This window comes from Melanerpes formicivorus, unplaced genomic scaffold, assembly GCF_026170545.1.
Source record: "Melanerpes formicivorus ecotype bairdi unplaced genomic scaffold, bMelFor1.0.p_v2 SCAF_48, whole genome shotgun sequence".
In the NCBI taxonomy this organism is placed as follows: Eukaryota; Metazoa; Chordata; class Aves; order Piciformes; family Picidae; genus Melanerpes; species Melanerpes formicivorus.
Window position 1 is genome coordinate 2,312,336 of NW_027142400.1, and position 15,064 is coordinate 2,327,399.

General features: G+C 38.1%; 1 protein-coding gene across 3 annotated transcripts in view; it reads left to right on the plus strand.

The window, feature by feature from the left end:
* The window catches only part of TECPR2 (tectonin beta-propeller repeat containing 2), a 44,574-nt gene that overhangs the window by 4,137 nt on the left and 25,373 nt on the right, over positions 1–15,064 (plus strand). For all 3 annotated transcript variants that reach the window (XR_010989957.1, XM_068160147.1, XM_068160148.1), the window contains 11 exons: positions 534–818; positions 925–1,053; positions 1,444–1,575; positions 2,455–2,612; positions 3,994–4,306; positions 5,122–5,254; positions 6,638–7,096; positions 7,703–8,688; positions 9,963–10,146; positions 12,137–12,310; positions 14,547–14,727. Coding sequence is in view for 2 of the 3 variants with exons in the window: in XM_068160147.1 (XP_068016248.1) it covers positions 585–818; positions 925–1,053; positions 1,444–1,575; positions 2,455–2,612; positions 3,994–4,306; positions 5,122–5,254; positions 6,638–7,096; positions 7,703–8,688; positions 9,963–10,146; positions 12,137–12,310; positions 14,547–14,727 (3,083 nt within the window). In the remaining variant the exon portion in view is untranslated. The remainder of the gene's footprint in view (positions 1–533; positions 819–924; positions 1,054–1,443; positions 1,576–2,454; positions 2,613–3,993; positions 4,307–5,121; positions 5,255–6,637; positions 7,097–7,702; positions 8,689–9,962; positions 10,147–12,136; positions 12,311–14,546; positions 14,728–15,064) is intronic.

Consider the following 15,064-nt stretch of genomic DNA (forward strand, 5'->3'; position numbering starts at 1 on the left):
AGCTGTTACTGAATTGTTTCTAAACCATGTTTCTTTTGGGGTGCAGGGCATTAAGGAATTGAGCAGAAAGGTGAGTTGGACACTTTGATCTTACAGCACTGTCTGGAATGGTGAATATCCCATGCTCTCAGCACTGGGAGGATTGAATGTAGAGTTTGCAGACAGATGAAGGAACAGACTGCATGGATTTGTTCATTGTCAGAGCCCTTATAGTTCTTTCACTCGCCAGATAAGAAGAAATACTGCATTTGAATGCGAGTTCGAGCTCAAAGCTGCAAGAAGGGGTTATCCCATATTTAGTGCTTGCCATATATCCTTGGATAGTGGCTGAAACTAAGCAATAAACTTATTCTTGAGAAAAGGATTCTTATAAGAAAAAGTTACGTTCACTAGAGGAGTTTAACTTGCTTTTTCTGTATACAAAGTAAACCCTAAGAATTTCTATGTCTCTACTTGCTAAATGATAGTTTTCTGTTAACCATTTACTCTCTCCAGTGAAATTAAATTACACGTCTTTTGCTTTTGTCTTTCAGACTTCCTTATGTTGTCAAGTAGATGTGTTTATTTCGGCCTTAAAAGTGCTGATGCCGAAGCTTGCTATGGCATCTGTGGCTTCACCGGTTATATTTAAGGAATTTTGTCCCTTGTATTATCTTCTCAATGCCATTCCTACAAAGATCCAAAAAGGCTTTCGCTCTATTGTGGTGTATCTCACAGCGCTTGATACCAATGGAGACTACATTGCTGTGGGGAGCAGCATTGGAATGCTTTATCTCTACTGCAGGCATTTAAACCAGATGAAAAAATACAATTTTGAGGTAAATACTCTTACTTTTGTCTCTTCTGAAGCTGAGTTGCTCAGTATTGAGCTGCTATTTGTTGCCCATTAACTTACCAAGTTTTATGTATGGTTTGTTTCAACAGGGGAAGTGTGAATCTATTACTTTTGTAAAGCTGTTGAGTTGTTTTGATGATCTGGTTGCTGTTGGAACAGCCTCAGGTCGGGTTGCAGTTTTTCAGCTTGTATCTTCATTGCCTGGAAGAAACAAACAGGTAAATCTTTGCATTTGGCTAAACTTCCATGAAGTTTAATATGGTGAATCCTAGTAGAGAGTTACTGTGATTCTTTAGAATAGTGAAAACCAGAGAATTTTGCCTGATGAAATACCTGTTCATATGTTAATCTTACAAAAGCACTAATCTTAAAGCATGCTTTTCATGATAGAAGATGTATTTAATCAAAAATGCTTTTGAGAAATTCTCACTTGTAAGTAACTGGCTGAGTTATTTGGTGGTGCAGTTTTTGGATTGTTTAGGATTGTTTCATGGTGAATAAAAATTAGAATTGAGTGCACATTTGTACTTGATCTCCAGCTTATCAGTTGAAGTCACTTCCATTTTCTCTTCCCCTTATTCTTGTATTGCTTTGCTATTGTTTCACAGCTTCGGAGGTTTAACGTTGCTGGAATCCACAAAAGTAGCATTACAGCTTTAGCTTGGAGTCCCAATGGAATGAAATTATTCTCTGGAGATGACAAAGGGAAGATTGTCTACTCTGCCCTAGACCTGGACCAGGTGAGCTTGTAATAGAGACCTTAATTCCCATTTACAATTTTCTGAAAGAATGCATTTAAATATTTAGCAGTTAGTAAATTGCTTAGTATCATTTATTTAGTTGGACTGATTTATGGGTGTGTGTACACCTGGCCAGCTGCGCACACACCCAGTAGGACAGCCATTGGATATCCTTTACAACTGCCTTTTCTTTTTTTCCATGTTAAAAGTGATGAATCCTTCTCTTGATACCATGCTTCTGTGTGAAATAGGTGTCATATCTTCTTTCATCTTTCAGACAGTACTTTCTCTTGTGTTTGTAATGATACTTTTGAAAGATGTGCTGTTGCTGATTCGGTGTATTAAAGAAGTACTTTTAATTGTTCAGCATCTCAGTCTGGAGTGTAGAGTTAAAGTAATATTTAGGTTCTCCTTGGTGACTAGAATTTTTGTAATGTGTTGTTAAATACAAACCTGGGACATCAACAAACTAAATATTTACTTGAATTTCTACCTGGGATTAGAATTTAGACAACAGCCCTCCTGATTTACCTATGGCTGTTTGTCATGTGATTTGACAAATGTAACGACTATTTCAACATTGTGTGACTTGGCAGTGGAAAAGAAGGAAGAAAATATCCTAAGGTTTCTATTGATTTCAAGTGAAATGTCTTAGCTAATGTTCCAAGAGAAATTGAATTCCATGGTCTGCCACTGTGATACAATTGAACTTCCTTCTTGCCTGCATAAAGGCATTAAGTGAACTTTGTGATACAGTAGTTCAAAAGCTTTTGTTAGCTTGTGTTCTCTTTCTTTGGCATACTAATTCTTTGAATTGTCAGTTATTACTTTTTATTTTTAGAAGGTTTTACTGTTGTTAATTGCATGTATCTTTAAAAGGGTATTTGCAACTCCAGCCTTGTATTGGAAGAGCCATCTTCAATTGTCCAGCTGGATTACAACCAGAAAGTGCTGCTTGTTTCAACTTTACAGCGGACTCTACTTTTTTACACAGAAGAGAAATCTGTCAAGCAAGTTGGAACACAGCCCAGAAAAAAGTAACCCTTGTAAAATCTTGATGTGGGCATATCTGTTAATTCTAGCTTTTCAGAGAGGATTACAGAAACGGTGACCTAAGCAGAGAAGTTAATAGAGTGCAGCAGTCCTCTCATAAAAAGTTAGTTACAGTAGCTATGTGAACTCAGACAAAAAATGACATTTCTACCTATTTAGAAAGTACATGGTTGGAAGTATGTTATAATTGTGTTTTCAGAGCATTTTGTTAGGCAGAAATATTTTAGGATGTTGTCTCACAATTTAAACTAAAATCATTGCTAAACTCCCTCAGCACTCCCTGTTGGTTTACTGTGGCTTAGTGTGAGCAAGCATTGTAATCAGGTTCATTTCATAGGTGAGGTAATACCTGACGGAAAAAGAAAGTTAGCATCTCAATTTATCTTATACACTGAAGTGAATTAAAGGGGAAATTGTGTAGCAACCACTGGCTTGAAGGGTAGGAGCTTCTTGTATGAGTTTTGGAATTTGTCTTGTGTAATCCCTCAAATATGAAGGAAGAGAGAACCCAGTCTTAGAACAGCATGACTGGAAGTAGTGTAAATTTACTCTTGAAAGAGTTTATAATGCGCTTTTTGGGGTTATGAAATAGTAAGAGGAATACCAAGGACCATGCTATGCATGAGGGGTTTTCTTGAGTCATAGTGATGGTGTTTTATCCATGAGAAATGAATATTTTAACAACTGAGGTTCTTTCCTTGCTTCTTAGCAAGGTAGCCAGGTGGAGGTTGGTCTCTTTTCCCAGGCAACCAGCACTAGAACAAGAGGACACAGTCTCAAGCTGCGCCAGGGGAGGTTTAGGCTAGATGTTGGGAAGAAGCTCTTCACAGAGTGATTGGCCATTGGAATGGGCTGCCCAGGGAGATGGTGGTGTCACCATCACTGGAGGTGTTTAGGAAGAGACTGGATGGGGCGCTTGGTGCCATGGTTTAGTTGATTAGATAGTGTTGGGTGATAGGTTGGACTCGATCTCAAAGGTCTTTTCCAACCTGATTAATTCTATTCTATTGTAATCTATTCTACTTTGTAGTATTTTGCTTGGATTTTATTAATTAGGAGAAAGATGATTGCATAATAGGATCTTCCTGAGATGAGCAAAAAGTAGCATTAAGGCTGTGAAGCATACTAGGAGTATGAACGTGCCTAAGAGATGTAGCGTCTGACATCTAAAGCTGAGGGAAAGCTTTATTTGGAAGCACTGTTCTTGTCTTACTGTAATCAAATTTGTACTTCAAACATTTGACTGAATAATCAAAGAACATAATTTTTGGTTTTGACAATTTTCAGTTGTAAATTTGTGCCATTACTTTTAAAAATTATTTTTAAGTTGAGTATATAACTTCTAAAATTAATTCTTCATTTTAGCACTGGCAAATTTGGAGCATGTTTTATACCTGGCCTATGTAAACAAAGTGACATAACACTATATGCTGCCAGACCTGGACTCCGTCTCTGGAAGTCTGATGTTCATGGAGCTGTTCAGGCCACATTCATATTGAAAGATGTATTTGCTGGAGGAATAAAAACTTTTGAACTGTATCCTCGTTTGGAACCACCTGACAGAGGATGTTACAGCTCCCCAGAGAAACACCTTGGTCTTGTTTCGTGCTTTTTCCAAGAAGGATGGGTACTGACTTGGAATGAATACAGCATCTACTTACTAGACACTGTGAATCAGGTAGATTAATCTTGTGGGTGAATATTTAGTTTTACTTGTTTTTAGTCATGCTATGCCATAACACTCCCTTTGGGCTACCCATTCTACTTTTATAAACTTAACAAAGACAATGTTATTTTCTCCCTGTTCAAGTTGTCGTTACAATGATATACTCACAAGCTAGCTCAATATGTATATATAATATAAATCTAATAATATATATAATATAAAACTAAGTTATATTTAAATATATTGAAAGCTTTAAGTCCAGGTGTTAAGATCATAATCAATTCTGATACTTGTCGAAGTGTACATAAATCTAAGATTTAGTAATTAATGCAAACAAGTTTTAGACTTATAAAATGTGTGTGGAACTATTTATTTTCTCCTTTCTACTACTGTTCATGTACTGCAAAAACCCACGTACAACATTTTATTTGGTACAGAGTGAGCTTTTAGTTAGTCTTCTTAAAAGTTCATATGAAAATGAATACAAGCTAGTATCTTTTTGTCCAAATGTTACTAAACATTTGTACTGTGGTTCTTTCCTGACACAACGTTGTATATTTTTTAACTTGTATTTTCGTTGCTTGTTTGGACAGAGAAAATTAATAGATCTATGAAACTAAAATTATTTTTAAAATGAGCTACACTGTGATTAAAGGGTACTTTCCTGATTTTTTTTTTTCTATTTCTTTTTAATAAGATGCAATCTTTATTGTCTAACTATGTACGCTGATTAAATTGCAATGAACACTTCTGTTAGCACACTGTTTAGACAAGATGATGCTCTTAATTCGATGCAAATTACTTCTTTCTTTGTTGACTCTTTACAGGCTTTGATTGGTGGCTTGGAAGGATATGGTGATATCGTGTCTGTGTCCTGTACCAACAATGAGATTTTTCTCTTAAAGGGAGATAGAGACATTATAAGAATTTCAAGTAGACCTGAAGGACTGTCATCAATAGGTTTGTATAGATCAGCAAAGTGTAGTATGTACCTCATGAAACATGATGCCTATTGTACTTTTTGAATATTAAAAACCCCCCTAACAACCCAACCCAAATCCCACACAAAACCCTTCAGGTTATTGTAAAAACCTAACAAGTTCTGTACAGTTACTTACCTGTTTCTGCAAATTCTATTTGGAGGTCTGATTTATCTGCTCACCTGAGTTTCTGGTTTGGCTGCAGTGAGAATTGGGGCATTGAGAAATTAATTATGATTCCCTTTCTGTGGAGAGTGGATCAGTATTGTCCTAGCCAAGCATGTCTCATCAGTGCCTTAGAGACCTTATTCTAAATCATCATGCTGAACTAATCTCAATTCCTGATCATGGTTACCTCTTGGACTTCTCACTCTCAGTTGTCTGGGTTGGAGACACCTGAATGTATTGATTCTTGTCACCACACACAGTCCAGATTAAATCTTGGTCTTCCACTGATGAAAAAGAAAGAAGTGGCAAAATCTCCAAAGAATGTTCACTGGAATTCAAAAAATAACTCAATAGTTGATTTTCTTATTTGTTGCCATCTTGAGTTCAGCATCTGTGTTATCAAAACTCTCTAAAATGGATTAGTAGTACATCCTTAATGATGGTGCTGGCTGATTTCTCAATCATAAAAGATTTTAAACACCTCTATACAGTATATTACACTCACAGAGATCTGTTTGTGCATTTAACATACTCCATTTTAGCTTCGTATTAGCCAAATGCTTATTAAGCATGCTGTGAAGTGTCACTGAATGTTAGAGAGCCTAACTTCCTTTACCATTGCGTATTAGCAATGGCTTTAGTCACTTAAGTAGTTCTTTATTCCCAAACTTCCATTATTTAGTAGTTCTTTATTGCCAAACTTTCGTTATTTTAATCTTAAGTTCCAAGCATTGTTTGAAAGGAGACGTCTTGAAGCATATTTTCTTCTAATTATCACAGTGGTTTATTGGGTAAATTTTCATTCTTTTTCTTAACCCCACCCCGCGCCCCGTATGCTGAATGTTTGAATGAAGAGGTCGGAAGATACAGGGTAGCACTTCAGTGTGTGAAACAGTTGGGTCTTCCCAGCAGAACAACTGTGCTGTTCTTCATACATAATCCTAAACTCAGAAGTCTGCTAGTAGGAATTTGAAGGGAATTGATTTTACTAGCATGACTTAATACAGATTTACTTTAATGAAGTGTGTGTGTGTTTTATATATATATATATATAAAAAAAATGTTATGAAGTTAGTTAGAATATTTTTCCATTGCATAAAACTCCTTTTCTTTCAATACACCCTCCAAGAACTATACTCCTACTTACTTGACCCACTAGTATTTATACTTTTCTTTCTCTTTTGGTCTGTTTCAGATGTGAATTCAAAATTGCCAAATCCTTTAGCAAATACCAGTCCTAAATTGCTGACTCCGTTATCAGCAGGTTCATCTGTGTCACCTAGCACTTCAGTGGAAGCAGATAAAAAAATGGTTACTTCCTCATCAGTTATTGGTGATAAAAGTGACTCTTCAGTGAAAGATGATCTCGAAATTCTAGCATTACCAGAGGAAGGTTTTGGTAGAGTGGGAGATTTGAGCAACGAAACCAGAAAAAGGGTCTGCTCGGTAGTATGTGAATCAAGAAGCAGGAGCAGTTCGGTAAATTCTGTGGACAGTAGCTCTGGCTTTATGGTATGTGCAGACCAAGTTTCAGAAGCTCAGAGAGGAGGTCAGCTTTCTTCACAACGGTTCAGCACAATCAGCTCTGAAGATTTTGATCAAGAACTGATTGTAAAGCCAATTAAAGTGAAAAAGAGAAAAAAGAAGAAACAAGGTAAGTCTAGCAGAACTTTCCCTTCCACTGCTCATTAGAACATACGACATTTAATGTTTCACACGGGAGTGTGTATTTGACGTGCTTTGTTTCTGTTGTCATGCTCTTGAGAGCATTTAGGTAGTTGCGGTGGGCCGTTCATGTTTAATCTGAAACCTTATTTTGCAAGTGATACATTTAAGTCTTTTTAGATCTGTTTTTAAAATTCTTTTAACTTTGTTTTGCCTTTTGGAAACCTGCTTAAAATGGTAACATCGAGTGGATTATCTTTTGAGTTTTATTTTGGAATTGTGTATCCTATTTAGGATATTTAGTCTTTCTTGGTCATGCTTTTTAGTTTGTTAGAAATAGTGTGAGTACTTGGTTATTTTAATTGTTCAATATATCAATGCTACAACTTTAGAGTATTTTACCATGAGGAATTTTTTGGGTTTACACGTGTCATTTAGTGTTGAAGTTGAAAAAAATGGGTACGTCAAAATTTAGATTTAACCCTGTTCTTCCTCCAGTGATAAAAATATTTTTATTTCTTGCTGTGCTTTTAAATGTAATGAGATTTTATTAATATTATTTCACCCTGGTTTTTGTTTTTTTTTGTGAGAACAGAAGGTGGAACCAGGAAAAACCACAGCTCTCTGGAAGGTATACCGATTTATGAGCGTCAGCTTTCCGGTGATAGTCCACACTCATTGAATGCAGACTCCATTTCTATGACTTCCAGCCTAATGAGTGGCAGCATTGATCATTTGAGTACTGGATCTCCAGATCAGGAAAGCATATTCAGTGTGGAGTCCCATACGATACTGCAAGAAGATAACGGTTCAGAAACTTTCAGTGTTCTACAGTCTCCTGAATCTGCAAGTGTGCTAATTAATGAAGAAAGTGGAGATATGGTTGATTTACAGAAACTTCCAAACAGTGACAGTGGCATGGGTACTTCAACTATTGTAGATACTGAGATAGCTGTCTCTCCTCTAACGCTCCCAGAAGACTTGACTAGCAGTGTTCATGGTGAACATAATGGTAGTGTGGTTTCTGAGTGCTGTTTGGGAAAGCTGAGCCAAGAGGAGGAGCAGGATTTTCCTACGTTGTGTAAAATAGATGAAAAATTAGGTAGGATGAAGCTGCAGGATCCTGAAAAATCTTTTGAAGAGCCAGATCTTACAGATCAAATGTTTTTGGAATGTGACAGTGTACTTGGTGATCAGGCTTCACTTACACCAAAGGAAACTGATGAAACTGGTAGGAAAGAACAGCAGCAGCTCTCGCTGATACACAGTGCTCTGTCTGATCCTTCTGTGCTCCACTTTGGCATCTCTAACGATGTTTATTCAGATAACACTTCCATTTCTGGATGGAATTTTGAAAGTGCAATCAAAGCTAAATCTAGTACTAGCACTGCTGAATGGGTAACAGACACTCATGAAAGTAAGACTGAGAAATCTGCTTCAAGTGATGAAGAAGATATTTATGGACATGGATTACCATATTCATCCTCAGAGACTAGCGTGCCTGATGTAGGTGCTGGCCCTGGTTCCCAGGATGTGGCCAAGATAAGCCTAGATGAAATGGTGCTGTTAAAATCTGATCAGGTATATGTATTTCACTTCATTTAAAATACAAAATTGCAGCATTTAAAAAGAAATGCACACTGGTGGCTCATATTGAGCTTCTCATCCACCAGCACCCCAAGTCCTTTTCTTCAGGGCTGCTCTCAAGCCCAGCCCAGTCGGCTTGGGCCCACCTCTCCAGCCTGTCAAGGTCCCTCTGGATGGATCCCTTCCCTCCAGCATGTCAGCCACACCACTCAGCTTGGTGTTGCTGGCGGACTTGCTGAGAGTGCACTCAATGCCACTGTCTGTGTTGCCAGCAAAGATGTTTTGCCAAAGATTATTTTGCCTGTAAATACTTGAAAAAAGGCTTAGTCTTTCTTTGTGCCCTAGATAGCACTATTTCAAATGTTGACTTTTTTACTTTTATTTGTTAATTTCTGGGTGAACATTTCCAGAAATAGTAATTCCCATACAGATTATAGAATTGTAGGAATTGTAAAATCTGCAAAGTTGCCAAGATCACTGAGAGTTTTAAGAGAAGTCGTAAGAGGACAATACAGTCCTGGACTGGGATTTTGTTTCTTCTAAAATCTGTAACAACCTTGTATTGAGATTAACCAAGTATTTGTTGATGAAGGTTGAGTGACAAGCCTACCTAGTAACGATGACTGCAGACCAAAGCGTAGAAGACTTTTAGTATTGGATTATGGTGTTCTTATACTCTGGAATGTTTAGAAAAACTTTGTGTTATAGGTCATGCCTACAATACTTGGGTTCTGCTTGTGCAGGCTGTCAAGATAGCAGTCTGTAAACCAGATTCCTGCACTAGTGGCCTCTGCACCATGCAGAGTACTAGAGTTGGAAATTTAGCTTTCTCTGCACTCCAACTGTCTTGCTCCCTTTACTCCAGGAAATTACTCATTGTCTATGAAGTGATGAGCACAGGCAGACTGTACATTTTAATGTACTTTTGATTGCAGATGTCACGTCCATTAAGTATATGTTCTTTAAGATAAGAAAATTGCTCACTTTTTGAAGGTAGATGGCAGTGGGGAGGATTTGTTTTTTGTTGCTGTTGTTGCTAAAACATTTGTTCTAGCAGTTTTATTTTGTAGTACATTATATTTTAGGGAATACTGACAGATGTAGTTTTATTCTACACAAGGCAAATTTATTCATTGATGAAGACCCTTAAAAAACCTTGGTTTTGGCTTTAAAAAAATAATTCAAAATAAGGGAGCTGCTGTGCTTACATCGCCATTTTCTTTGCAATGTGGAGACACCTAGCACTGTTCTAACTCCACAGTTTTTAGTTTGCAGAAAGTTGGATGGGATACTCTGGCCCTGGTTATGGCATCCTGAGCCTGGTGGTCTCAGAAAAGTACATTTGGTGCCTGGACTACAGAGGCAGTCTGTACTGCAGCGCCCTTCCCGCAGCAGGGCTGCGGTGGCAGAAGTTCGAGGATGGTGTCCAGCAAGTGGCAGTTTCCCCCTCAGGTGGGTTAGCTTCTGCTTCTCTGCAGCCTTAGAAATGTGGAACTTCTACAGGCTATGGTCGCTTTGTTGGTTGGGTTTGTTTGGTTTTAATAATGGCTGTTACTTCATTCAGTGAAACTTGTAACTTTTCTGAGGTTACAGATGCAATGTGGTGTGTAAGTGATTTCCATGTAAACAGTTCGTTGGGAGATTTTTAATATGTTCTCTTCAGAAACTTGATTGTCTGGGGCTTGTCTCATGTAAAGAGTAGTGTGGCTCCTTTGGTTGGGTTTTGCTTTTTAAAAAGAATTGTCATACTAGGTGATATGACCACATCCATCTTCACTGTCTCAGCATACCAGGTTCTGGTTTAAGTGGCTTTCTTATGGGTTCATGTGGCACTTTGGGGATGTTTTCAACTGATGAAAATGATGTTCAGAAGCAGTCGTTCAGTGGTAGGCAGAGATGAGTGGAGACATCCTTGTCTATGAAAAAAATCTTTGAGCTGCTTATGATTCCCAAATTTAAAATCTTTCTCTCCTCTCCCCCCTTTCCCCTCCCCTCTCCTCTCTTCTCTTCTCTCTTCTATGTAGAATTGGTTTTGCATATGAGTGTGTAGATTATTTTAACTTTTTTAAACTTACAAAAATAACCCTTTTGATTTTTGACACATTTGCGTACGAGTTTGGTCTGGATGACTGGGAATGAGGATTATGTTGATTAAAACAAAGTGGGTTTTGGTTATAAAGTTGCATCACTTTTGGCCTTCCCAAATGTTCCAGGTGTGAAAAAGCAGATTTATCAGACACTTCTTTACTTAGTCTCCTGTCTTGCCACTACTTTTCTTGCCCTGTCATCTCTAACAGCACATGCCAATATCCCTTCTCTTTTTAGGGGCGAATTTGCTCTCTGTTTTAAGAAGAAAGGTGTTCTACATGATCTGTAGCTGAGCTTTGTTGTGGACAAAAAAAATTTAGGGGTGGCTGTCCTCATTGAGGTCATAGGTTCCTCTATCTCAGTGTCTTGTCTTTTGCAGTGGTCAAAAGCAGATGCCTGAAGAAAAGTAAAAGGAACAGGTTAGCCTGTATGGCATTTGCCCTTGGTAGGATTAGGCTGAAAGTGTTGGTGGCTCAGAGGAAAGTTTCCTGGGAAGATGGTTGTATCTCTGCCTTTATTATCCTTCAATTCCAGGAACTCACCCACGTCTTCATTGTATCTATGCAAGTTTCTAACATCCACAATTTCCCATGGATGCATTAACACAAGAGTCTGTTGACCACAAAGGTCAAAACTGAACCAAATGTTACTTTGTGGAGTTATTCAAAGAATTTTAGTATAGCAATGTACTGGTCTGATATGAAGCAGCATGGATAACCAGCAGTTAAATGTGGAGTTCCATTTGGTTGTCTTTTTCTGAGCTATTCTAGCTAATTCAAGTGTGGGAAGAAACTCAGGATGGATGTCTGCAGTTGCGTTTGTCTGCTCATGATGTGCTGTGTAATGAGGAGGTAATAGTGCAGCCCACTTCAGTGTGGGACAGCACATGTGTTCAGGTGTTGTCATTCATGACTGGTCCACAAAAGTGATCCTTTAGTACAAGTATTTGTAAAAGGTGAGAGTACTACAGCTGACCCCTTTTCCTTTATGTACCAAACCAGTGTAGAAGCAAGCCTTGAACTTAATTTTCTTAATAGTAGGCTTATTTGACTTTGACATGGAACTTGTTTGTTAGTTATCATTGTGCAACTGAGAAGTGACCTGCTTTTAAACCCTTAAAAATCATGCATTCTCTAAATGGTGAATGCATTCCAGCAATTCCTAGACCAGTTCAGCACTGTCCTGGTCATGCTTTTTAAAAGGAATTGCAAACCTTTTAAAATCTTGCATTTCTGTTTAATCCCACTGGTTTGCCTTTCCCTCATGTTAGTTTAGGTGTAGGTAGGACAAATCAGTTGTCTCTGTCGCAACAATTGGTAAGTGATAACGTCTTGTCTCTTAACTCCTCCTGCAGGGGCTCTTCTGTGGAAGATTGAACAGAAGACTAACAAAGCATTTGCTTGTGGAAAAGTAACTATAAAAGGAAAACGCCACTGGTACGAGGCTTTACCCCAGGCTGTATTTGTATCTTTGAGTGATGACACTGCCTGGATTATCAGAACAAATGGAGATCTGTATCTACAAACAGGTACCTGAATTAACCACAGGTTCTTTGAATTTTGGCACGCTAAGATTATCAGAGTTCAAGACTATGGAATGATCACAATTTGTTTTAAACCTTTATCCACAGCCAGGACGTAAGGAAACCTTTTTATCTTGAGAAATGGTTGGAAAGATTTGTGAGATTCCATGTAATGAGGAGGCTGGAAAAGCCAGTCTCTGGCCACTTTTTTTTCCCTTCCTTCTGTGCCAAGTGGAATACATGCAGTTTAGAGCATTTATGACATGGGAGGGGTATGGGATAGATGTAGATAAATGGAAAATTATTGAAAAAAAATACTGAAATAATATCCTTGCCTTGAAAATGGTAAAGTGCACTGAAACCACTGAACCTTAAGTGTGTGTTACTGGTTTGTTGGTTTTTTTTTTCTTGCTTTAAGGATTTTAACAGTGTTTTAAGAAAGGCTTTGGAAGGTAATGAGAGTGGCAGTTCAGGTACAGGGGGAAGAGCAAGGGAATGTAGAAGCTGTATGTTTTGAAAAGCACAGATCTGTTGGAGGTCAGTTACCACTTGGTAGTGAAGAGTATTCTAAGGCAGAAGATCATAAAGTGCTTTAGAACTAGGTGGTATTGTGTGTGTTATATGTGACAGAAGAAACAAAGCCAATGGAGGAATGTAATAGGCTATGGAGCAGCAGTCTTTACAGCTACCTTCTCACTGGATGAGAATAAGGCATGAATCAGAAAAAAGAAGAGTGCAGTGGCAACTTTGAAATCATGGCCTTAGTTTTGTCCACTTCAGTGAGCAGAAGAGGATGCATGTGGAAGTCATTACGCAGGGAATATTCAGGCCAGATACAAGGAGCTGGGATGAAGGATGGAGTTTAGAGTTAAGGGAAGTGAGTATCAGGGACTCTTGGATGTGTCGGCTTTGCACAGAGAGATGAGTTGGTAAGGAAAAATTACAAATAACCTGATGAAGGAATTACTGGAGAAGTAAGGGGAGGACTAGGTAAGGGAGAAACAGTAAGACTCACTGAAGCAGGACATTTCAGAGTGGCTACTAAAATTTTTATTTATCTTCCATTTAATTCTAGTTCTCTCCTACTTTCTTTTGTAGATTTAATTGCTGTAGCACAATACAGAAAATCTTGATGATTAAGAAACCTGTTTAAATACACAGCACTGTTTCAAAGATACTCTACGCTTATTTTTGTTCCATTATATTTAGTAGTTAACAGAGAAAAAAAGTGGCCTGCCCAAGGTCACATGCATATTGCCAGCAAGCATGGATAATGGTGATAAAGAGTGAACTTTTGATGGCAATCACACAGGGCTCTCTGAAGGTTTGAATCAATATTTTTCTTCCCTGTGAGGGATTGGTTTGGTTACATCAGCTTACATTCTGCTTGCTGTTCTTGGGTTTCTAAATTTGCTTTTGATGCCAAAAATACATTTTCATTGTATCTGTCTTGTTAACATGAGGCAAGCAGTAATAGTCGTTTCTTCATGATCTTTTCATTCTTTTCATCGCCCTTCTATAACAAACTTCTATAACAAAGCGTGTATGCTCAAGAGGTTTGGATGTGAGTGTTCTTGTCATTTCAGAATATCACACAGGTGAGTCTGTTTATTCATGCATTGGCAACACGAGAAGATTAAGCAAAAGATATGTCTGCTTGGGGAATTTCATATGTGGTCATGCAAATCAAGCTTTAGTGTAGCTGTGAAGAAGCTATGTTCCTCCCAGTTGTGTGTATAAGTGTCTGCAAATTACCTGTAAATCTATCAGACCCACTCTCCTCCTTTCAGTGCTACACACTGTGGCATGTCCTTTAGTGATTGCTCTGCTGCGCCTATTCAGGTCAGGTTGCCTCTCTCCCTGGCACGTTTTGGGCAAGAGTTATTCCATTACTGCTTTTTTCTTTGATGCTTCTGCCAAGTCTCGTTTTTCTAAATGGAGATTCCCGATACTGACACTAGAGGGAGAAAAGGAACAGAAATGACAGGGCAGGACTTTTCTTCCATCTGCAGAATGAAGGATATACAGTGTGTTATTTCTTAAAATATAAACTCAGCTACATCATAGGAAATTATTAATAATTTATAGAAAAAAAAAAAATGGAAACAATTGTCAAATGAAAAGTGCTAGCTTATCAAAGATATTTCCCTCCCCATTTTATTTTGTTGGGTAGCTTTGTCTCTTTCCTTTTAGTTGCAAAACCCCAAAGATTGTAAAGTACTGCTCCTTTTTTGATTTCTAGGCCTGAGTGTGGATCGTCCTTGTGCCCGAGCAGTAAAGGTTGACTGCCCTTATCCACTGTCACAGGTCACATCCAGAAATAATGTTGTGTGGGCACTGAGTGAGCAGCGGGCCCTGCTCTACCGGGAGGGAGTACGCAGCTTTTGTCCTGAAGGAGAGCAATGGAAGACTGATATTATCAGGTAATGACACTGATTGGACTGCCTCATACCTAGAATGACACAAATAATTGCTTTCAGTGCTGGAACTCCTCAATGTTTGAAAAAGTGTTACTTGAACTGATATGTAGACAATTACATGTGCGTTTGTATGTATATATATGTGTGCACACACCGCTTTGTCCTTCAGATGTTTGCAGAGTAACTGGTGTTTTTCTGTCTGATGAATGACTGGTATGTAATGACAGAAATTGCTGTAGACAGAAGTGGTAGCACAGTTAAAGCCAGTTTAAGAAAGTGAGAACAATTTTTAAAGGATCTTTGTAACATCTGTTAATGACTTTTTATGATTAAATACTGT